Genomic DNA, 23,822 nt, shown 5'->3' on the forward strand with positions numbered 1-23,822 from the left:
TATCCCAGATTTCAGTGAAGTGATCACATTCGTGAGAAAAATCCGTCAAAAGGCAAGACATTGAATTGACTTTTTTTTTACTGGTAATATACATTCAGTTTTATGTATCATTCCGTTACACGCGTACGTTGATCGCTGCAATAAGAAAGAGAAGAAGTAAGATACGTAAAAAAAAAGAAAAACCTTAATGGATTGTTGTATTTGTGAAAATATGCAGTTCTTTTTTTGTTTCAGCAAAGAACGAGACGGCCTCTGCATTAAAAAAAAAAAGCAGTCTCGCGCAATTCAGCACAAAGTATCCTAAGCTCTGCTTCGTGTATATGCGACACTCGATAAATTATTATATTTCACTCATTGATCAATACGTACTAAGTTAAATAAAGACGATTTCTTACAACTTTGGCCCATTCAATATAATTATATACCAATCAGAATCTACTATACAGTGTTATATACGAATATCAACTAACAGTACAATCGTTCTAAAACTACACGTTATATTTATATATTTATATCTGTATAATATGATTGGTATTATATATATGTATACATGTATAATTCCTATGCGCGTGGGTGGCAAATGTATATTCACATACGCACGTAAACGCACTCGTGAAGGTTCACACATCCGTCAGACGTATTATCGGGGTATTACAATATATTTATATGTATATTTATATATATTACTCTCTAAGATCTACCTCGTATCATACATTTTTAAGCAATAAATATCTTCAGATGTTTTTTTTTCTCTCCATTCTACTTATATACAGTTTGAGGTCTAACTGTATAATGCACAGTGTTCTCTTATTATTCTATCAAATCCATCTCTCGGTGGATAATAATCGTATTAAATAAAGTGACAAGTCGCGTCATTCATTTCATTTAATGAAAAATGTCCTCTGTACGTCTATGTAAAAAAATACTGTGAAAATATGATTCACGAAAATTCGCTAATACAGTAATAAAACGATCTCTTATCGCAGATACCATCCTACAGAAGAATCGTACGGCTGTTATACTACTATACCACACGTGTATAAAGTACGATAAATGAAAAGAGAATATAATCTGTAAATAAAAAAAAAATGGTGTACTGCTTTATTGGAGCATCCTGCATGTCAAATTACTGCAAACTTTCTGACAACATTAATGCCATTATATAGTTATTATATTTGCGAGAGCGATTTGTATTGTAGTATAACAACAGCATAATCTAGAATGTTTTAGGAGAGCGTTTCCCTTACTCCTCTGGTTTAAATTATACGATAAACCGTATTCATTATGGTATCTAGTAATATATTTCATTTATACAATAATTATAAATAATAGTTTTTTTTTCTATATAAAATAATACAGTAAAATATTTTGTAAGGCAAAAACAGATTTGTATGTTGTACACTTATGCTTTATGTGACTAGAAATCATAGTCAAATCTGTAATGGTAATGCCACATGATGTTTTACGGCTTAAACTATGCACGTTGTTACAGCAACAACCTAATATATCTTCTCACGATTTTTCCCGCAACTTATAATTATCTAATTTGTCTAAGCATTTGTAATTCCCTTTGGTATATTTCTCTAAAAAAATAACGAATATCGGCTCGGTGAATTATCTCCAAAGTAAAATGCATCAGCTCTACTCTTATGAAAATATATGTGTCATTAAATGATATACAGTTCATTAGACAGTCGGTTATCGAGGTCTGGGAGACCCCGTTCAAATAAAAGGCAAAAGTAAATAATTGACGACGTGTAATTTGAACCAACAGATGTGGAGTAGCACGTAAGTATATTTGCTATGCATGATGATGAGTCTGAGGCGTAATCCACACATGTTAGATTGCCAATATTCCCTTCGTGTTTCGTCACCTATTGCCTACCGCGACTTTCTTATCTTGTACACTTGTTCACAGAATACTTGACAGCATATTGCACTTATATAATAATACATCGGTCTGCATTAACATAGAGTAACGTTAGAAATAATCCGGTCGAAATGTATTCGCCTATAACGTGATTGTACCGTTTGCTTCAATTCATGTCTCCTATAAAATTTGTGCTTTCAAGGAAGTAGCGACGTATCATTAGAGAATACAAACAGTAGAGTCGATTGTTCGAGTGACAATATAAATTTCGCACTTGATGTTAAAATCGAATTAGTAAATTCCTCAAATGCTTTCCGCTCACGTTCGTATTGATTGTTCGTATTATAAGAAACTTAAACCTTTAGATGATGCCTATTTGTAACTCTGACGAATGTGTAATAAACTTTAAAAATATTTCAAATAGAAAACCTCTTATAATTTACCACGAAAATCAATCCCATTAATAATTAATCTCTTATACATAAGAGTCACAATTTTCAACTTTTAAACGACCACTTGTATTCCACTTGTATTTCTTCACGTCATTCCTAATGACATTAGTCGGTGTTTTCATATAGCTATTAGCTCATTATTTTATCTATGGTTTTGTTTAAGTGTCTTATAATTAATAACATGTTACGTAGATACAGTATTGTCTATTATGAAGTTATGATTTCTATATCTTTGGGTAAAAGACCAGGAGTACATTACAATAATATATACCTTTGTAAATCGTAGTACAGTTTTTTAAATAGCGATTATACGTACCGTACGCGATAGAAAAGTCACAAGAAGGTATACACTGTATAACAAAAAAATTATTACAATTGCACCAGAAAGAAATACTTCCCAAATTGGCATTCCCTCTAAGGATCATAAAATATAACAAGTGTATATAAATCATAAAATATAAAACAAAATCAATTAAGTCATCACGTGACAACAAATTAAGAAATACGTTCATCTATATGAGAGTGATCACATAACTTTCCTGATTAGTCAAGTCGTAACAACATAGGCGATAAATATCTTCGATCAATTATTAAATTAAAGTAGAAAAAAGTAAAATCACAGATTATATATATCATACACTTAACATTATAATGTATAATCACGATCAATGATAATATAATGAGGCATTACACGACGCAATTATAATGAATGTAAATTTTGCACGTTAGCATCGTTCTTAACGCATTATTGTGCATGAAGAACATGCAGGCATGTGTAAAGTAAAACGTGTAAAAAAGATGAGAATTTTAATCAGAAACATTTGGAAAGTATGTCTTGTGTTTCTCTTAGTGTAAACCTCGTGGGTAATTTATATAGCTCAATTTCGATATAATCCATATTTATAAATTCAATAATTTCAAAACTAGAGAAATAATGAAAAATCAGTGTGTACGTATGTACGTGTATACAATACAGACCTGTCGACAATAAAACAACCAAAATGTATGTCATCATTAACTAACATTTTAACATATATTAAAATTGTCTCTTTCGAGTTAACTATCTCTTACGCGTAATACCTCTTAATACAATCGACAGGAATGTACAATCTAGTGCACAACTACGCTAATCACACTATTCTGGTTTCCTCAATCGAATTAGCTAATTAATGGAAATGTCGAAATAAAAATGCAACAACCTTTGCTTTTTTTGCAGATACAAATAGAATCGCAGCTGCATTAAAAAAATTCGTAAAAAAGAGAACGAAATGCGATATATAGATTGCACGTCCAGTTCACGCACGCGAAAGGAGACGGAACGTCGTTTTGCGTGTACAGAAAATTCATTTAAACAATTAGTAGGTACACATAAATATTTACAACCCACTAGGTCCTCCATATAGTTTAACGACTTACGTAAGACGAGAGTTCCGCGCTGTCGCATTAAGTATTACTCTCTGTAGAGTTATTCTGAGACCGTAATGACGAGTAACAGCCCTGACAGACTCTAACTGGCTTCAAAATACCGAGCCTGGATATCTTGGACTCGAAGCGACTGCATCTGTGTGAAGCAATTAACACAGCTGAGTATGCAAAGCACCAACGGACGAGCATTTCCTTAATTAAAATGGAGACAAATTTTCACAAGTCCTGAGACTTACCTCGAGCAGAATACTTGTCCGCAGTTGCGACAATGGTGCCTTCTTTCGTACAGATTGAATCTGACACCACAGCCAACGCAGGAGTCCGCGCCCTCGTCTTTCAGCCAATGATCGGCAACCGTGCGGCCAGGCTGTTCGCATACGCTCCAGGAAAATACTCTACCGCGAGTATCACCTACGTACACTGTCCTGTGATCCCTGCGAATCGACAAATAATTAAATAAGTTATAAACTTTTTAAGATACCTGTTAAAAAACGATCTTGCTTATAAGCAAGCATAATTTGTTTCAATATTTATTCGACTGCTTTACGTATAAATACCTCGACACGGCCAGAGCTGTGATGGACGCTGGTTCGGCATTGTCCTTGCGATCGTAGGCAGTATGCATCGTTAATTTACTGCGGAACACCAATTGCCTCTGCCACTTGAAACCGTCTCGCAGAATATTCTGCGGATTGATCTTCCGCGGTTTTGTGTCGGCCTCGTTCACCATCACGAAGCTGTCGGTTAAACTAGTATCGCTTTTGCTAGCTCTTAATGCTCCCTCGGAGTCTCCTGGGTTGCTGGCAGATTCGCTATAAATTAATTAATTTGTAAATAAATAATATAAAATATTAATTGAACGACGGGTCGGACATGTTTCATATAAAATCATGATTTACGCGACTGCAATAGAATTACGACAGAATTTGCGTGATTAAAATTTCCGACGAGCATTTAAGCAAAGATTACGTTACCTAGTCTGCGTGCCCTCGCTATCGGCGCGTCCGCCGCCCTCGCTTTTCCTGAACATCGGGTTTCCGCGACTTTTCCTGCGCAACACTACCAGAGACGCATGATTATTCTGTGGCGAAGGTTTGTTGCTAGAACCATTACTCGATTCGTTATCGGAGCACTCTTCCTTCTCCTCGTGGTGTCGGGAAGCTTCTTTAGCGTTTTCCGCTTCGGAGAGACTACTCTCGGATCCACTTTTCATAAGTATACCTTCGAACAGACGAAATCTCATCACAATTACTGTTCATCGCATCCAGCGATCGTGTCGAGCTTGTTGATCGACTTCACTTACCCGATCCCTCGGCGGATATGCTCATTTGTTTGACCAGTTCTTGAACTCTCTTCATCGTCGTTTCAGTTTGATTCACCTCGGTGTTTTGTACTTCGTTCTTTTGCTTGGTGGTCACCACCTCCTCGGGCTTCTCCTCTTCCGCAGGCACTTGCACATAATCCATCGACCACATCTACAAACAATATCCAAATATTGCATATATTTGTTTCGTAAAGCGCGATAATAAATAGATAGATGCACGAAAGTCGTATCTTACACGTGCAACGCCATCGGTGGAGCCGGTCATGATGACGTTCTGGGAGTCCCATTCATGAGTCTGACTGAAAGCAACGCACAATATCTGCTGCATTCTGTCGGCGCGGCCGACGCACGTGTTGACGCTCGCCAACTCTTCTCCGTTGATACTCCACACGTGTAACCACGTAGCTGCGCACGTGGCTATATCTCCCTGGAACAGTAAGCGTCTTTTGTTAAAATATGATCTCCTTCTGCATGTGTCTGTACCTGTACACAATTTTATACACAGCCTAATTAATTAATTAATTATAAATACCGTCAATTCGTTTATAGCCACTGCGGCTACCGGTCCCGCGTGGCCCCTAAGCTGGCGCACGAACAAGCACCGGGACAAGTCCCATATAATCGCCGTACCGTCTCGCGACCCAGACACGATGACGTTATACGCGGGGCTGGATGACAAGCACGTGACGGCATCGGTATGTCCGTACAGGCACTGCTTTATAGAAAGCTGTCGCTTGGCGTATTCCCAAACGGTCACGACCTGCGAATCAAGTGCGTTTAATGCAAATGAACAAACTTGCTCATTCTCAGTCGTGAAAACTTTTTCACGCTTTGTCAATGCAATTTAAATTACATTTTTAATATAAATAAAAAGATAAAATTTACAGAAAAACTTACAGAGCTAGTGCCAGCAGTAACTATCAGTTTGGAAGACGGGCAAACGCATGCTACTATCTCCCCGCTGCTCTGCATCATAGCCTCGCCGACGAAGATCGCCTTGTCGCTGTCGTAATTGCCAATTCTGAGGGAGTGATCGGCGAAGCCCCATGCCACGTACTTGTTGTACGAGGGAGGGATGAGCGTCTTGTTCTGTTCCACCGCCAGTACCGCTTTGTCGACGTGCAATATTTGCCCAACGGGGCCCTTCAGTTCTGTACAAGAACATACAGGTTGATATTTTAAATTGAAGCATTCGGCTTTTATAAAAGTTTTAACCGGAACAAGAAAACCGTTAACGAGAAATGCCGACCTTTGATGGGCTGCAACGAAGGTTTCAAATTGTCGAGATTATGGAAGAACAATTTGTCAGACGTGGTAATGCTGAGTCCAGGGGTGATGGGTCCCGGGTCTATAACGCTGGTTCTCTGCGTCATTTTCTTCGCCGGATGCGGCTTCTTGAATAATTGCTTAGGTATCTGGCCGAAATTATTGATGAAACCGATAGTCGCGTTCTTTTTAAGCGGGTCGTCGATGCTATATATAAAAGTGAGATGCAATTAGAAAATCGGTTTTAGACAGATGATGTCTTGAGATGCAGCCGTAATTAAACGACATTAATCACGCGTGAACTAACTTGTAGATGTCAACGTTGCCTTCGTAGAACAGATGGTGGAACACGTTGACGGCCTCAACGGCCGCCGGACCGTTCTGCTTGCACCCAAATATCAAATCGATCCACTGATGGAGATGCTGGGACACGTAGTCGCACTCTAACGCGAGTCTATGTACACGGATAAATTCGCGAGGATCCTGCTTCGCCCAGGGTGGAAGAACGATGTCGCCGAGTTGAACACCACTTTGCTTAGAGCCTGGGGGAAATAATGACATCATGTTCGTGTGACTATGCACGCTATGAAGAGAGAAAAACATTAAATGACTACTAGTAATTGAAGGGACACTTACCTAGATCAAAATGATTTGAATTGACAAGGAACTCCGGGAGGTAAAAGAACTCCGGAATAAGCTCCTTTACGTCGGCCATGTTATGCTTCGAAGCGGACAGCCACGCTTCCTTTATGCTATTGAACATTCTGTCGGCTAGATCGAAGTGTCCACCCTGCGAACAATTTCAGTCGTGAGAAAATCGAGTGCGAGAGGGGAGATATTATTTTTTACCGATAGATACGAACCTGTAATCTGAGAAAATGCTGCGTGAATGGTTCCATCCTCACGAGATACGAGCACACTATCATCGCCGACGAGTAATGCGTGCCGTAGTGATAAGGAGGAGTCTCTCCGTGCGGATCGTCCCATTCTTTGTACCTGCAAAAGACGCAAAGGCGGTGAAAAAAAATCGTCTTTTCCAAATGTACACGTCATCACGCATGCATTCATTCCCCGTACCTCTTCTTAAACTGCAACAATCGCTCGGGACTCTGCGCACCCATCGGTTTGCCGAAGTCCCTGAACGTCGACGAGTCCGTGAGATCGAGCTCCTCGCTGTCGTAATCGGCCAAGATCCACGGAAATATCGGATATTGCATGAGATCGTTGTAGCTACGACCCGCTAGAGTGTTCAGGTGCATCAGGTATTGGAAATTGGATATCTCTCCTCTCTGTGCGAGAAAAAACATACATACTCAACGAAAAGCACAGGCGCTATCACTCCATTCCTGTTTATTCCATATCGCTGTGACTTACCACCCATCTCTGGGTAACTGAAGTTTCTCCAATAAGATTCGAGAGCAGGCCAGTAGCCTGCTCGACGTTCGCCGTTCGTCTCTGACCGGCCACGGATTGCTGAGCGCTGTCAGCGATCGCGGTAGCGAACGTCATGAATCTTTGATAGACTTTGTTCCGGACTTTTCTTGGAAACGCCAGTAAATAGTTTCTCCCGTCTCCGCTGAATACTTCCAGTGCCATGGGTTGCAACAAGTATCGCCTCTTGTGCACTTCCCTGCATATGATACGAGATGCATTAGCAGAAACGTGACTTAAATGACTAATCAAGTGCGCAAAGAAGCGATAAAATACCTGATGTCTTCGTAATTGAACTTGGAGCATTGCCTCATCGCTCTAGACCGTCTGGGAGACCCAGGCGACGGCAAGATCGGCTCGTATGCCTCCGGCAAGCTCTCTATGTCTCTTATTTCTCTAGATTTCGACAGTGTGAATCCATCGATCACGTAGAAGTGTTCCTTCCCAAATAATAGGAGACCCTCGGTGGTGTCCAAGCCCTGGATCCTCGCGCACCTGAACATGTGGCTTATCTGAAACGCAAGCGGAGGATAGTGAAAACAAAATATCGAAAAGAATGTTTTAATAACACGACGTCGATATTTTCACGAATTCTATGAATATCAGTTATATATATATATGGGACAGAGACCTTTTCGTGTTCCTCGAGCAGACGCAACAAGGTTTGATTGTCTGGCACAGCCTGATTGTTCTCCTCCTCCTGCTCGTTATCCTCAGGCGCCTCGTCCGGCTCGCTAGCGTGTCGTTCCAACGTGCAGGGAACCATCGGCGGCTCGCTCTCGGTAGAAGCTTCATTGACATTTAACGGTATATCGTCTATAACAGGATCTCGCTCGCGCTCAAACATTCCCGACGAGTTGCCGAGCTGCTTAAGGTAGTATTCCTTGCTATCTGTGCTCGTTGCTACTTTGTACTTTAGCTGTTTCTAGATGGATAACAGATCAATCGATCATGTATATGTGTAACTGGGCAGAGGCCTATGTTTCAGTTTCGGGTGACTTCAATGGAAATCTCTGTAACAACTTACATTATCAGGATGCTCTAATTCAGGCCGATACGGATATTGTATGTAGAAGAGTTCGTTCTTCATCATTTTCTTCCGCATTCTACACGGTCCTTCAGTCATGTCCAACATCCATTTGTCGAGTTTCGTGGATGTTGGAGGTCCCCAGAGACCACGCTCCCTCGTCAGTTCCGTCTCGGTTTGCAGCCATTCCTACGAGATGGAAATTTAAAAATATCGATTTTAGCATACGATATTATTTATATGTTTAGTTTTTATTTTTATTTTAAAGCAGAAACGTTTCTTGAATTTGGTTTAAAAAAATATCGCTGAATTTTTCTTACTTGATACACGTAACGCTGAGTGTGCAAATTGGTCTGTTGGTGCTGCAAACGTCTCATCGCCGCGAGTTCCCTGACTAATGCGACGTGCTCCTCCGTCCACTGAGCGACGGTGTTCTGGTGTAATCTGAGTCTCACGCGCATGGATTCCTCTTTTCGCACCTTCGTTCGGCTCGCCAGTCTTGTCAACCCTCCGGTCACTTTCTGGATTTTCTGCAATTTTCATGCGCACGCGTGTGTAAACACTTATTCAGACATCTTGTAATCGCACATTAAACTCACCGACTGAATTTGATTGTGGAGTTCCCATGGGACTCTGTACGAGGCTCTCCTCTCAGAAACCACGTAATTCAGCCAAAGTTTCGACGCAGCTTCGTGCACCTGTTCCCTCACGACCGCCAGCTCCGGTGCTCGCTCGTTGGCCACGGGCGTCGGCAGAGTCACCTTGAAGACCTCCTCTATCGCGGGCTTCTTACATACGTACAACTCCTCCCAGACCCTCGTTGCCGCTACGGCCATTAAATTATGCCCCTGATGAGACGTTAGTCTGTCGTCGCTGGATTCTACCTGCGGGTTAACGTGCCACGTGGTTTTCATGTTGGTGTCCAGCATTATCTTTATGTCAGCCGTCAGTTGCAACAGGCAATACGTCAGGCAACCGATGAACTCCAATTCGTGGTTGCCGGCTCCGAACACTAGTAATCTATGAGAAAAATTATTACGAATTAAAATTATTATTAATTAAATTCCTGAATTGTATCATTTAACTCTTTTCTCTATATTCTCTCTTAACGGAAACGGAATTTATTATAAGTGAAATACATGTACGTAACAGTACCTATGAGTAGTAAGTTTATGTAATGCCTCTAATACAGCCATTTGATCGGCGATAGAGTCGGTCGCACGTGACAGTAAGAACAAGATCGTCCTATTCAGGCAGTGATGAAGGCCTTCCATGCTGACAGCACCGGGCCGTCTTTTCGCTTGACCGATCAATTTCACGATAAAGTCGAACACCTCGTGCGGATCCTTTGTCAGAGCGCCTAACATTTCAGTCAGATCGGTTAGCGTCATTTCTACACATTAATTTCAGTCGATTGACCAATGCATAACGCGTGAGTGGAAGCATTACCTTGCCACAGTTTGTCAACTATTCTGGCTGCCACGTAGCAAACGTTGTTGGTAATATTATTGACCGAACCGCCGGGAACGACAGGTAGCGCGGCCTGCTCGCCTATCAGCACGTCCGCGGCCAGCAAGTGCTCCATCAGTATGGACAACACCTCCGTCTGGTAACGCATCTGCTGTCCCGTTGACGCATGTTCCGGCCACGCTTCCAGGACGAGGTCTATCGCCGGCGATTTCGCTGTTACCGGCAACGACAGCGAGTCGACGACGATAACTTTGAAGAAGTCCATCACGAACTTCTTCGCCGGATGATTCGTTAAGCCAACGTCCTTTGACGGCGACCTTACCAACACCGGTTCTTGCTACGATTTTTATATCAACGTTAACGAATTTTTACCGACGCCGTAAATTACCTGTAAAGGTACTTTTTCACTTCCTCGATTTATATATAGCAAACGTTTATAACTACCTCATCGGCTGGAGTGCTGGCACCACTGCTATCCTGGCTAGAACTCACGGGTTTCGGGAATAAGGTCCCGGCTAAGGCACCCAGAACTTCCGCGGACATGAAGACTTGCATAAAGTCAGTGAAATTGCGGTAAAGGAAGAACAGGAATTGTATTATTGTCACGGGATAATCATTTAACCACGCCGGTAGGACTTCGGGGCTATTAGAAAAAAAAAGCGATGTAATTAACGTAATTATTAATCATGCAATTAAATTGACAATATGCGATATTTTCCGCGATGGCGATTAACTTACTTATTTGAATGACTGTTCAGCATAGTCCGTACCATAGCCAGTAACGTGACCATCGCCTCAGGGCAAAGATTAATTCTACTAGCAAAGGACGGTAGCGTGTGATTTGCCGGGACTCCGAACATAAAGTTCCACACATTATCCAGATCGAGCTACCACAAAATTGTAACATTTATTTTACAATTATATTTAATATACTTTTTTATGGAATGTCAAATAATAATAAATAATTATTGAAATTCACTACAGGGAATAACAGATCAATTTCACAAATTTAGAAATACAGCACGTATAAATAAGTTTTATAAGAAGCAATTAATTGTTTCTACCTCCGAGTCGGTAGGCAGCAACTTTACAGGCTGCCCCATCATGAGAGCGATGAAGAGAAAATAAAGTTCCGGGACAAGATCGATATGTTGCGGAAGCAACCAGCCCAGATGTTGAAAGCCTGGTACGTGAAGACCAGATGGCTTAATTTCGCCGGTAGACATCTGCTGGTGACAAGCTGTATACGTGGCATAATTAGTATTGTTTTTCATAAATTAGATACATAATTACGCGCAAAGCTATTACCGAGTGCTAGTGCCATTTTGTTGCGATCGGTATGGCGCAGCCAACCACCGTTGCTCGTTCCTTCCTTGAACTTTTGCAGGATCGATTGCACGGAACACACCGCCACAAGTATACGTAATCCCCAGACAACCGTAGTGCTGTGAAGACCAGACTGGAGAAACAGTAGCACCCAATCTAGGCCCAAAACTTTGGCTACCTCCTCACACATACTGCGAATCAATGGCGATCATGTTAACAGATAATTAGCACGCCGATTTATGATGACGGAAGATACGTTCGTACGTAATTACTTACTTTACATTAACTTTGGTTCCATTAAACAGCAACGAATGCAAAAGGTGTAAGCAACGATTACGTAGAAGTATACTCTCTCCCTCTCCATCCCTGTTTCCTTCTCCCTCTCTAAGAACTAGGTGTTTCTCGGAACATAGCGGTAAGGTAGCTACGATGAATTGTCCAAACCTTTAAAAATTAAAGCATAATAATAAAAAAAAGTGTATAAAGAGAGAAAATATTAAATATATAATATATAATTATGTAAAATATATGATTATATATAAATGGGCGAGAAAATTGCTTACCATAATAAATCAGCTTGTCGTGGTTGACTTAACAGTATACTGAGGAGCCCCAGAAGGATTTGTCTTGTGCTACCTAGTTTCACGTCGCCTAAGATGTGCAATAATTTATGCACCAGTTGCAAATCCCTCATTAAACGTAAATTAGTCCGTTTTTCACTAGACTCCGCTATCAGCTCGTACAAATGTTCCAGCAGGGACCTTAGCAATTCTCCAGGTGCTTCATGCCAAACCTGCAATTTACCATAACGCAAAACTTGTTGTCAATTCACGAGATCAAAAACTATCCAATTAGAATTCCCTCGCAGAATTTGTTCTGTTCACCCGCTACGCATTGAATCATAAAAGTTTTCCTAAACCCACCTGCAAGTCGCATAAGAGATCCTGAAACGCTGTAACATTAGGAATTGCGCTGGTCTCCCTGCCGCTGTCGACTGTACCTACGAGACTGAAAGTTAAGTGCAGTATGTGACTATTCAGGAGAGGGCATTTCCTTCTTAATAACATAGCGAGGGTCTGGTATCCTCTCCTGCGGTCCATCTCCTGTTGGGCCGCTTGATTGGATCTCACTACACAGACTAGTGCCTTTACTGCCGCGTACAGGGATTCTACGTCCTGGGCCATGGCTATTAAACCTGTCGCAGAAATGTGGAAATGTCTCATTTCGAGGTTAAAGATTCAACAGATAACAGATTTGTCATCCTCATTCGCGATCTTACCTAACAGCACTGAACATCCTCCTACATTATCGATCATAGTAGCTACTGGCTTAGGACTAAACACACGGACGCCGAGGTAACCGACGACTACACCACCTAATGCTCTGGCTGGACCGCTAAGATGTCCCGCAGAGTTGTGGAGGACTCTAATAGGGGTGGCATTCTCATGGGACGACATACCAAGCTGTGGCATAAAATAATCAGCGTTAATCATTAGATTTGTCTCTCTTCCTTTAAAATTATAAAATTATTTTACATACCTGTTTAGCGATTGATTTATTATCAGCTCGGCTGTACACTTTCCTAATTTTAGCTAAAGTTAGTTGTGACATAGCTTTCGCGTTTAGCCCAAAAACAACCTTCTCCTCGGCCACGAGAGGTGCCAGAGACTCGGGACCTGCAATAATGAAGACATTAATTATTTATAAAACTATTTTTATAAAATATCTTTTTCTGTTTTATACAAGTATCTCTATTTTTGGATATTCAGTTAGTACCACTCAATTGCGGAGCTTGCAGGCTTCCCATGTAGTGCGGCCCTAATCTGAACAAGGTGGCGATGTTCTGAGAGTTAAACACTTCTTCCACCAAATGGCACGGGCCTTGCTTCCACGTCAGTCTGGAGTACCTGCGCCAACAGGGCGGCGTACCGATGTACCCGTAAACCGGAGAGGCCACAGTCAAGTTGGCCGCCCCACCTCCAGGAACTTGCGTGATATAATGAAGCTGAAAGTAGATTATATTGCATGTAAAGTCTGGAAAGCTGTGGCTCTTCACCTTCAACAATTAATCTTACCTTCTGGCTGTGAATATGTTGGCCGTCCAAGTACAACGAGAAGCTAGAGTTCTTAAGGACCGCACGGTTCAGCACGATAGCTATGTGATGCCACTGTCCTTCGTGAAGCAAGTCAGGACACCAAACTCTGGCACCACATTCACCCGTTCCTTCGGGCTCCCATTCACCTGCGTCTATGTAAATGCACATTAATTTATTTGACATCATTTAATTTTAATAGGCATGCACTGCTCTTGCAGGAATGTCACTCACTTTGCGTGTGAATGGGGATGGGCGTCTCCTGCGTGGAAACGATAATGGCCTTATCCCTAGCGCTGAGAACAGCAGTCAGGCAAATTAAATCTCTCGCGGATTGCGGGGTGCGCACTAGAGTGAGTAATCTCACGCAATGAGGATCGGTTCTAGGATCACTGAACTTGTCAACACATATCCATGTGCTGTATGTTAAGCCGGTCTGTGGTGGGAACAATCTGTCGCCTATAAAATAATTCTTCATGTATAACAATCATTTAAATATAATAATTTATATTTCCATAGAAAAGCAGAATTTATTGTAACAATTCTTTGTGATTTAAGAGAAGCAAACCGAGTGCAATCATAATTGATAATGCACAATTTACCTGACCCGATTCCTCCTAATACACTATTATCTGCAGAGACAACTGTCGGGGGTGTGGTACTTTGCGGAGCGACGCTCGGCAGGTACAAGCAAGCAAATCCCTCGGCGCTCATGTCCAGCTCCACGAAAGGTGGCAGGGTGCACGAACCGTGAGCTCTGAAATCCTTCGGCGTGGTCATCGACACCAGCGTCTTGATCCGCGTTAAAGGGACCGGTCCGCCTCTATTCTTATTCAGCTCGATATCATCCAGCGAGATGCAGCACAGCGGATCGCCCAAACGTAGAAACTCTCTGGAGATCAATTACAAAATTTAGACCCATCGTCCCAGATCGCCGATTTTTTCTCTTCGCATGTTGAAATCTCACCTCAGGTCCCTCGGTTCGAGCGACTGCGCCGCGAGTCGTTCGATGATGTACTGAAGAGGCTGATGGAGCGGGTGCGTCTCGTCCTGCAAAGCGATTCTGCCGATGGACAACAGTTCCCCGGCCATGCCGGCCTCGCACATCACCTGCTGATTTCTCTCCGATCGCACTAGGCTCTTGATGATTTCGGCTACGTAGAGTTGCAGCGCTAGTGCCATTTGTGGATTAGACGGCTCAGATATAGACGGCAGCAGGTGAAGCATCCCCACTACTATGCCGGGATGAACTACGATCGGCTCGGGTGCGGGTGGACTCAGATTTAACGAATTTATGATGCACCTCTTGCCACCCCCAGGCGAATCGAATGACTTGTGCTGTCGAAACGCGCAGTTACGGTCACACACATATTAGTTCCCATCGATCCGATAGCTAAATCATGCGCATAAAGTGAGATACGATACCTCCACGCTGTTTTGCTTGTGGCTGGGCGATCTTATTCCTAAGCTAGCTAGATTTGGTTTGTCGAAAGAGTCAAGCGCCACGTCGTACAGCAAGCGCAACAGCAAGCACGCGTACCCTAGGGTCTTTGGCATCTCGTCCGGGAACACTGGCTCCAACACGCTCCCAGTGAACAACGACACCAATATGTTCTGATAGCTCATCGTGGGTATCATGTCCATCTCGGTGATTCTCGTTTGCGTCGAGAAACATCCGAGGAGACGCAACGTGTCGCACAAACTCGATTGGCAAATCTACGTGAAAAAAAGTATTATTTTTGCAAAATAAATTTTAAATGAGTTAACGACGATATACGTAATCATTACGCTTCCAAGTGTACCTCAAGGTGGAAGAATTTTGCGTTCGCCGGCTCGAATCGCATAGCCGTGCTTATAGTATGGAACACCACGTGCAACAACGTCAGCAATTGGCTCTCGTCCTGCATCGTCCTCTGCACGATGTCGTTACAAGGTTCGCTCTTCTCCGCCCTCTGCGGGCCCAACTGGCCCTCCAGAGACACCAGGACCGACATCACATAGACGAAGCCTCCGACCTTGCGGAACACCGTTCTAGTCCTATGTGACTCTCTTAAACAGGCTAGCAAAGACTGCAAAATAATTGCGTTGTAGATTAATTCCTCGAGCAATTTAGCATTCTAGCATCGCGAAGGATAAACAGGACAGAAAACTCACTTTTAATATATGTGTCTTTAAAATCAAGGCATTAGGAGGTGCCGAGTGCATAACTCCCAACAGTGTAGCCATATCGTCGTCGCCACCGGCGCTAAGTATCAATTCTCTCACGATACCAAGTGCTTGATGCCGGCAATCTACGTAGGGCACTAAGTTATGAGCGCAGCGCGCGCCGCCGCATTCTCTAAAGACGTTCGCATTTTGACCGTTACCCGCTAATAACGTTGTTAAAGCCTCCATTACTAAGGCACCCAACCGTTCATCCTCGGGGCATATCGTATATTCTAAAATCACGCCAGGTTCTCAAAACCTCCGCACAAATGCGAGAGAATATTTAATTAAACATAATAATAATAAAAATTACCTAATCCTTGATCAACCGCAGCTTGTTTGTCCTTAAGCAACGTTGCGTATCGATGAAGACAAGTCACGAAAACTTCTAGCATACCGACTTCTCTATAAACATCTTTAAATATAGGATTGTATCTGAAATACGATTAGATTTATAAAACGAATCTCTCCGCTGAATTCGTCAGCCGATAAAAAAGTATTAAATTATATTCTCATTCTCTTGATATTTTACCTGAGTATATTGAGGAGAGTTCCCATACACATAATACTGCAAGAGATCGAATTGTTTGTTTTCAGCAAGATGGACAGGGATATAAGCTCCTTGCACGGCACGAAATTAAGTTGGAAAACGATGAATTCCAGCAGCTGAAAGAATTTCTCCTGTATCTCGGGATTCTTCAAGTGAATCTTCTCCGCGAACTGGGACAACGTGTTCTGCCCCTCGAGAATAAAATAATTCGCGTTGTCGCTGTGGTACACGTTAGATATCGCGTCGAGTATGGTGCAGCACAAGAACGGCGAGTTGGACTTCACGAACAGCGACTGCAGCACTTGGAACGCTTGAATATTTCGAACGCTCTCACCTGAATAATAATAATAGAGAAATTTTTAAGTCATAATTTCACGTTTGTCTCTTTTTTTCACGTGGCAGTATCTTGTTCGAAAAAAAAGCTACCTCGATTACTGGGTTGCGGTAGGGTGAATTCAAGCATTTGAAACAAAGATCCCATGCTAGCTTGACTGGGCTTCAGCTCGGTGTGACCACACTTCGTTAAAGACGCTAACATTAGTACCAAATTTCGGATAGCATTCTGCGCTTCTGCCCTGCCCTCTTGCTCCAATCTAGACGGCGCTTGTCTAAAGACATATCTCCATTGTTACGGACTGTCATTGTTTCATTGTCATACGTCGCAGTCGACATTTACTCACTTTAATAGAAACTCGGACAGGAAGATGTAGCCCTGACAAGCACGAAAGTCATCTAGCAGTGTCTGAGATACCTCGCTGGAATCTTTTAGAAAACAGGATACCGTTACGAACATTTCTACAATTTCTAATGGTGCCAGTTCAGGTACACGTTGCATATTATCGATGCAGACTGCTATGCATCCTTTATCTGTAAGATCAGTCAGGTAAATGAAGACCGCTCCTAAATCGTGAGCCAAATAAACGTAGCAAGGGTGGTAAAACTTACTATGAATATAGGCTACTACATTCTGCGTAAGACCGTGTCGAGATAATGTCGTCAAAACTTCAGCGGCACTGTTACGCCACATAATATTGTACTGCGGACACCAACTGGTTATCACTGAGAACAGTAACTTAAGATCGTCCTTACGGGCAAGCTCCTCCGCGGGATACGGGTGGCTACACAATCTCACCAGTAACTGCAAGAGTGCAAGAGAACAAATTGATCCCTCGGGAAAGGCGTGATCGAAGTGAGAGTGCTCACGAAAAGCTATATAGACCTGAACAAATATTTTTTGCAATAGTATCCTACGCTCTCTGGGACTAAATTCGCTATTTGCATCTGTAACATCAGCGTCCTCCTCATTCATCTCCGGTAGATCGCAGAACAGGTATAAACATTTCACTAGCGTCGACGGAACCGAGGCAGCAGTCATGGCCTGCGAAAAGGGGGAATGCAGAAGAGGGCTGCAGAAAGAGATTTGGGGGGGGGGGGGGTAGAAGTGATTCAAGGGGGAAATTCGACCTACTTGTATCAGGGAGGTATCCCCCGCTGCTAGCAGATTCAACGCGGACAGCAGCATCCAGCCGTTGCTCGACTCTTCGCTGTTCTCAATCTCCAGAAACTTCACGATGGCACAACTTGCTGTCTCGGTGCTCTGGTTGCTCGCTCTCCTTCGGATTTCGGACACCATTAATCTTGATACCTGTTGCGTAAATGCCAAAATGTCCCAGAACTTTTCGTTCATATCTCTTGATGGACTAGATCCAAATACCTGGAAGCACAGAAGAAAGCTCCTTTTAGCACATGATGCGGACACGTAATGTAACATATGGAACTGCAAAATGGAAGCCTCATTCTCTTAATGCCATCCTATTTTTAATTGAATTATCTAGTATACGTGTCTGCTTTACCTTGCAAAATAATGGCAACATGTTGTACAATTTGTCATCGCGTTCAGCATCAGAGAGGGGATGTGGGGGATGGGTATATTCGGAGAATAGTTTCTTAAGATGCATAAGCCCAAGGGCGGTGTGCTGAGGATTCGCACCCCCAGCACAATCGTCTAAACCACCAGTACTGCTCGAGCCCATGCCTCCGACACTGGTACCCCCTCGTAACTTGCGCATTATGTTCATACTTAAGATTTGCTGAAAAAAGGTAGGATTCATTCTTACTGTCGACGTTTGGACATAATCTTTATAAGGCTGCAGAGGAATGCAGGAATGGAACAAACAGTGCAGTGCTCTCTTGAACTGACTGTGACGCAAGAGGAATCTTCAGCGCAAGAAACTCAACTTTTCTCTAGCACTACGTGTAGTTGACATTATTGAGATAATGCTACCTACGGCGAGATACAAAACTGCGATAATAATTAGAACTGAACGTAATCACTGTTATCAGCTGACACGCATGGGAAAGCCCTTAAAAAGGGAGAGGAGGGGAAAAGGAAACAATGTAAACTTAACTTTCCGCGATAGCTGATCAATACGTCATGCTATTTTAACGAATTGACGAAAAACTCAACATGCTCGCGCGAGGAACGACGCAAAATGAAACACATACACAGCCACATAGCACACACACACAACACGCGCGCGCGTACAAGTGCACGCGAGTCAGACGGCAGGAAATTTATGTTCAATCGCGATTCGGTGGATCGTGAAATACGCAGATCGTGCAGGTGGTGTGCAATGCATGGTAACGCGTGGACAATCAGCGAGCACGCTCGAACACTTGTCTTGCTAACTTTGCGACTGTTAACGCATCGGGCAGCATGGAGCGCGTGAAAATGGCACGACTCCGCGTGAGACGAGCAACAGCCTCGGCATCAGCGTTGGATCGAGCGGTCCGCCGAGCGTGACAGCCGATACACTCGGCGGTCAGTGCATGAAGATCAATGGCATCGTCGTCCCTCGAGTATCCGGCTCAATATTTACGTCCGTCCGCCCGCTCCGAAAACGTCAGACCGACGACGAGATGTCACACCGCGGCGCGGAGCCTCGTCGTACACGCGCGCGCATGTACAGGCAGGCGGCACATACACACTCACACGTAGCGAAACCGCCCACGAATGTCACCTGAGATCACCGCGGTGTGATCGTTGACGCGCGCGGGATACGCGAGATCGTACGGTGCGTACGGTGGCGCAAACGGAAATTACCTGGACGCGCCGACGGTTACAGGAAACTCTACATTTTCCCTCGGCAAATCACATCGGCTTTCACGGCGGGAGACTTTAATATTTCAGCGGCAGTAGCCATCTTCGTATTTGACTGATATTTGACAGTTCGCTCGGCTCGGTCCACGGCGAACGCGATACGTCGATAAGCGGTCACGTGACCGGCGGCCGATGGAGACTGCCGCGAATTTCAAACACCGATCTTTTTAAGGATGATTTAAAAAAAGTTTTAAAAAGAATAAAGTAGTGATACAACTGCAGGATAGATCGGACACAATTTTTATTTTCTAGCAATGATTAAATTATATAAACTATTATTTCCGCACACATACACCGACAGGTTAGGCAATTATAATATTCCTTGTTTAATTTTGTCAATTTTATACAATTTCAATATAATTATGCGCGCACACGTATACCTTTTAATATTTCAAAAAAAAATATTTTAAAAAACTAGAACAATTACTTTGCGCAGAATTTTAATTACATTAAATCCTTTCTCTAGGATTATAAGCTATGCAGAATGTTTACAACTATAAACGAAACTTGCAGAAAGACACACGGACGTTGAAGTTACAGGGATTATCCCGTGATGTTCACGATATCCGCTGGAAAAAGTCCGAGATCTTTCTTTGGCCACTCTTTTTCGACAGGGATTTCTCTTTACACGATTCTGAAGAATAGTCCTTTGAAATCTTAACGGATTCACTGTCATTTGATTCCAGTAATTTGGGTTTTATCGTTTTCGGTATATCCTGATCCTTCTTAAGATCCTGATCCTCCTTGAGATCTTGACTAATCGATTTCTTCAAGTTCGAAGGATTTGCATCATTTCCTGTACTCGAATCCTTATCTTCTTGCTCTTTCTCTATTTGTTTTCTGTCTACTGTCTCCGTTTTCTGCTTCTCCCCTTCAACGATATTATCTGCAAATTGATTATGTTCAAAATTGTTGGTTTTAGAATTGGTCATTTCTTTTGGATTGCTCTCGGTCGTCTCGTTGCATTTGTTTTTAGTATCGCGTTCAGCATTATCGTCGCTCTCATCCTCGCAATTTGCTATCCAATTAAGTATCTTTCTCTCTTCTGCAATTTCCTCCTCCTTAGCTTTTGAGTAAAGATATCGCTTGTTATCAATATCCTTGTTTGAAACAACTTTGTTCTTTTTCAGTAAAGTATCTTTCAAGCATTTATTCGAAATATTTGCCGAAGGACTTTCAGTCTTCGTCAAGAAATATTTATTCAACGGCTTTATCCTACTTCTGTTGTACAAGAAACGATAAAAATCCGAGTGTACACTTGACGCAAATTCTCGACGATATTCCGACAGCATTGAATAAAGTCGTGCTAAAAGGATAATTAATATAACGTATAAAAATAATGCACGAATAAATATATATGACGTAATAATAACTATTTGAATGAATAAAATCGATACCTATATCGATATCGTGCTGAACCAGGTGCGCGTACATCGTTGCTACATCGTCCCTCAGCTGCGTATCTCCGAACGTGAAATAGACGATGGATCGGCCCGCAACCGCAGCTGCCATCAGTTGTATCAGCACTTTCAACTTCGGGTCCCCGCGGAACGCTCCGCATCCCCAGTTTCCCGTTGCGATGGCGGGCAGATTATCTTTACACACGTCAGATCCGACAAATCCAACGTAAGCCTGGAGAAAATATATTTTATTAAATCCAAGAACAATGCAATAACTAGTAATAATAAAGGACCAAGCAAATTGAAGTTTGTTTTCTTTCTATAGAGATTAATTTCTAATCGCAGGGCATTTGCACTTACGAACCTTGTTAAGTTCACGAGTTACGTTGTCCAGGTTAAACTGTACGGAGGACTGCCTGAAGTAAAGGGCGTCGATGGCGACAATCGACGTCATACGCCTGCCGCTGCTGTCTCTCGGTGTCTCATCGACGAAATTTCCTTTCCACTTGAAGGTATTACTGTAACCCTCGTACTTGCTGTAACGCTCGATGCCACTGACGACGAGCGCTTCCGTGTCGTCCAGTTCCTCCGTGACCAACATGGTGACCAGAAGTTCCGGGCATATGACAAAGCGTATCTCTTCTTGCACGCAACCTAGGCTTAGCACGCCTCCGCCCACGTATCTACACAAGTTGTGAAGCGAAATTGATAAATTAAATAATTAAATAATAATATATAATTAAGTAGTAATTCAGAATTTACAGCGAAGACTCACTTATTCGCGAAGTCCACTTGAAGCAGCCCAGCTCCCTCATTCTCAATGGTTCCTTTGCTCGTTATGTGCAACGGCAGCAGCTTCTGATCCTGCAGACTCCATTTCGGACAGTCTTCCGGTGGAATGTAACGTCGTTGAATTGTTATTACACCTTCCGGTGCTGCTCTATGTAAAAATCATAATGTAATTCAGATTCTATATCACACTCGGAGTCATTGTTATTATTGAAAAATTGTACAGATTGTAAATAAAAAAAAATAATTCTCGATTAGGATTTGCTCACATTTAGATGTCACCCTCCTGAAGTAGTGGAGGAGGCATTTGATCTTCTCCATCACTGGGGCGCACTGCTTCTCTTCGCTGTATGCAGCAAACAATCTAAAATTGAAACAAGTTGGATCACATTATTAATCATTTAATTAATTTATTATTTAATTTAATCGCGAATAAATGATTGCAATTATCCGAAGCGTTACCTGTTAAAGTTAATATACGGATACGTCGCATACTCGGACTGCGGATTGCTAGAATTGCGTCTAGGAAATGTACAAAAGAACGCATTCGCCAGCAGTGAAGCCACTTGTAATTGACTCAGGCTGATGGATCCATTGGTGTGACGCTTCAAGAGCGGTACGGCGCCAGTCAACAGTACGGGAAGTTGCAAGGCAAGCTGCACTAGTTTAGGCATCAGAGTCTCGAAGAAGATAGTCGACTCTCCGGAATCTAAAACCTACATTCAAAATCAGAATTTGCCAATCAGAATTATCTGATCCACGTGAAAAACGTGGCGCACTGAATATCGCGAAATGTACCTCCGAGAAAAAATGATGGAGCGCCGCAAAGTTCCAGCGTTGCGCGTATATTTGATTGTACGAGAGTATAGCGTCCTCTAATTGTTGGCTGGAGAGAATGGTCCTCAGCAAGGCTTCCTGAATCATTTCCCACCTATTTCGACAACAGCGGCTTCCACTTTTCTGAGATACAAAGTGTGATTAATATTTGTGATATTTATAAAATTATCAAAAATTAGATTTAGTTAATAACTAAATCATACATACTTGCTCTATAGGATACAAGCTGTGCGCTGAATGTGGCATTCGTACATAGCCCTGGCTCCATTTGTCTATCGGATGCGTCGGATATGGCTTTGGCGCTCCGCGTGCTAGTAGAGGTAACTAAACAGAAAAATTATAGATAAATAAAAATATTAAAAAATTATATATAAATAATAGAAATAAATTATAATTATAATACCGTAAACAACACTGTGTGATGCGAGGATGCAACGATTGGTGGATGTTCTTGGTACTCGTATGTACCGAGGCCCTTACGTATCTCATCCATGTCCATACCTTTCCATTCGGGTATATCGTCAGAGGGTTCTGGCTCATTAATACCAATGGACATGGAACTTGCTTTATGAAGTGGAACATGTACACGTTACAGGTAACATAACAAAGGTAACGTACAAAAAAAATATACAAAGGGAAATACAAGCTTACAATCTGAAATAACAGCGGTATTTGCGCTTGTCGAGCATTCCACATCCGAGAATAAATCAGGGGAGAATTCCTCGTCAAACGTTATTTCCGATTCCGACATTCTATTCTGCACAGATGTCTGAAAAACATATAAAGAATGTATAAATTATAAAATCAGAGAGGTGACATTTTTATTGCTTACCTGCAGGAGAAATAGATTAAAATACTAGAACAATGCACGGCATTGCACTAAAGTTGTAAGCAGAATGATTTTATCATGCGCTTAAGAAAAATATAATAATTTGTCAACGAATCTTGCTAATATTTGTGATGCTAATAACATTCAATTTTTATACATAAATTCATATCTTCCGACATTATAGGTTAAAAATCAACAGCAGTAACTAGAGACCCTATGACGGGGTCTCTAGACAAATTCCTCTATCATCGCACATCTTGCGGTTGAAAATCGAAGTATTACCATCGTTTTATACCTGCATGATTTTTGAACGAAAAGTATATGAATAAAAGGGCATATTTTTTCTTGTTTTCAACGTTTTATTCACA

General features: G+C 42.2%; 1 protein-coding gene across 4 annotated transcripts; it reads right to left on the reverse strand.

Moving 5' to 3' along the window:
- Positions 1-398: 398 nt before the first annotated feature.
- LOC105285643 (WD repeat and FYVE domain-containing protein 3) lies at positions 399-23,474 on the reverse strand. Of its 4 annotated transcripts, XM_026971597.1 has the most exons (56): positions 23,458-23,474; positions 23,277-23,394; positions 23,029-23,189; positions 22,833-22,949; positions 22,587-22,748; positions 22,251-22,504; positions 22,058-22,152; positions 21,775-21,934; positions 21,364-21,682; positions 20,997-21,231; positions 20,448-20,905; positions 17,908-18,153; positions 17,659-17,817; positions 17,385-17,577; positions 17,120-17,306; positions 16,866-17,047; positions 16,422-16,773; positions 16,203-16,324; positions 15,839-16,122; positions 15,487-15,753; positions 15,110-15,400; positions 14,652-15,022; positions 14,287-14,576; positions 13,919-14,143; positions 13,667-13,839; positions 13,368-13,596; positions 13,131-13,267; positions 12,871-13,054; positions 12,515-12,786; positions 12,155-12,384; positions 11,868-12,035; positions 11,574-11,782; positions 11,330-11,505; positions 11,004-11,152; positions 10,710-10,908; positions 10,245-10,602; positions 9,951-10,155; positions 9,395-9,815; positions 9,116-9,325; positions 8,796-8,984; positions 8,400-8,693; positions 8,045-8,280; positions 7,712-7,967; positions 7,415-7,626; positions 7,201-7,333; positions 6,974-7,127; positions 6,645-6,879; positions 6,321-6,544; positions 5,969-6,222; positions 5,604-5,831; positions 5,307-5,498; positions 5,051-5,222; positions 4,722-4,968; positions 4,305-4,559; positions 3,984-4,181; positions 399-3,883 (listed from the first exon to the last, which is right to left on the reverse strand). In XM_026971597.1, exons 2-56 carry the CDS (start codon positions 23,374-23,376, stop codon positions 3,766-3,768), a joined length of 12,147 nt encoding a protein of 4,048 aa, XP_026827398.1. In that variant the 5' UTR covers positions 23,377-23,394; positions 23,458-23,474; the 3' UTR covers positions 399-3,765. The 4 variants fall into 4 exon arrangements, with proteins under 4 accessions (XP_026827398.1, XP_011348272.2, XP_011348274.2 ...); XM_011349972.3 differs by lacking the exons at positions 20,448-20,905; positions 20,997-21,231; positions 21,364-21,682; ... (6 more) ...; positions 23,277-23,394; positions 23,458-23,474 and adding exons at positions 18,293-18,529; positions 19,543-20,147 and having other exon boundaries at positions 3,766-3,883; XM_011349971.3 differs by lacking the exons at positions 20,448-20,905; positions 20,997-21,231; positions 21,364-21,682; ... (6 more) ...; positions 23,277-23,394; positions 23,458-23,474 and adding exons at positions 18,293-18,529; positions 19,129-19,536 and having other exon boundaries at positions 3,766-3,883.
- Between the last annotated feature and the right edge of the window lie 348 nt (positions 23,475-23,822).

The sequence above is a fragment of the Ooceraea biroi genome, chromosome 8 (genome assembly GCF_003672135.1).
Source record: "Ooceraea biroi isolate clonal line C1 chromosome 8, Obir_v5.4, whole genome shotgun sequence".
Lineage (NCBI taxonomy): Eukaryota > Metazoa > Arthropoda > Insecta > Hymenoptera > Formicidae > Ooceraea > Ooceraea biroi.

What these genes read in the sequence shown, in the direction of transcription:
- LOC105285643 (XM_026971597.1), bottom strand. Translation starts at nt 23,376, where the DNA reads ATGTCGGAATCGGAAATAACGTTTGACGAGGAATTCTCCCCTGATTTA. An exon ending in AGCATTTTCTCAGATTACAG is followed by an intron (nt 7,128 to 7,200) that starts GTTCGTATCTAT and finishes AATTGTTCGCAG; the next exon opens with GGTGGACACTTCGATCTAGC. An exon ending in AGCGAGGGCACGCAGACTAG is followed by an intron (nt 4,560 to 4,721) that starts GTAACGTAATCT and finishes ATTAATTTATAG; the next exon opens with CGAATCTGCCAGCAACCCAG.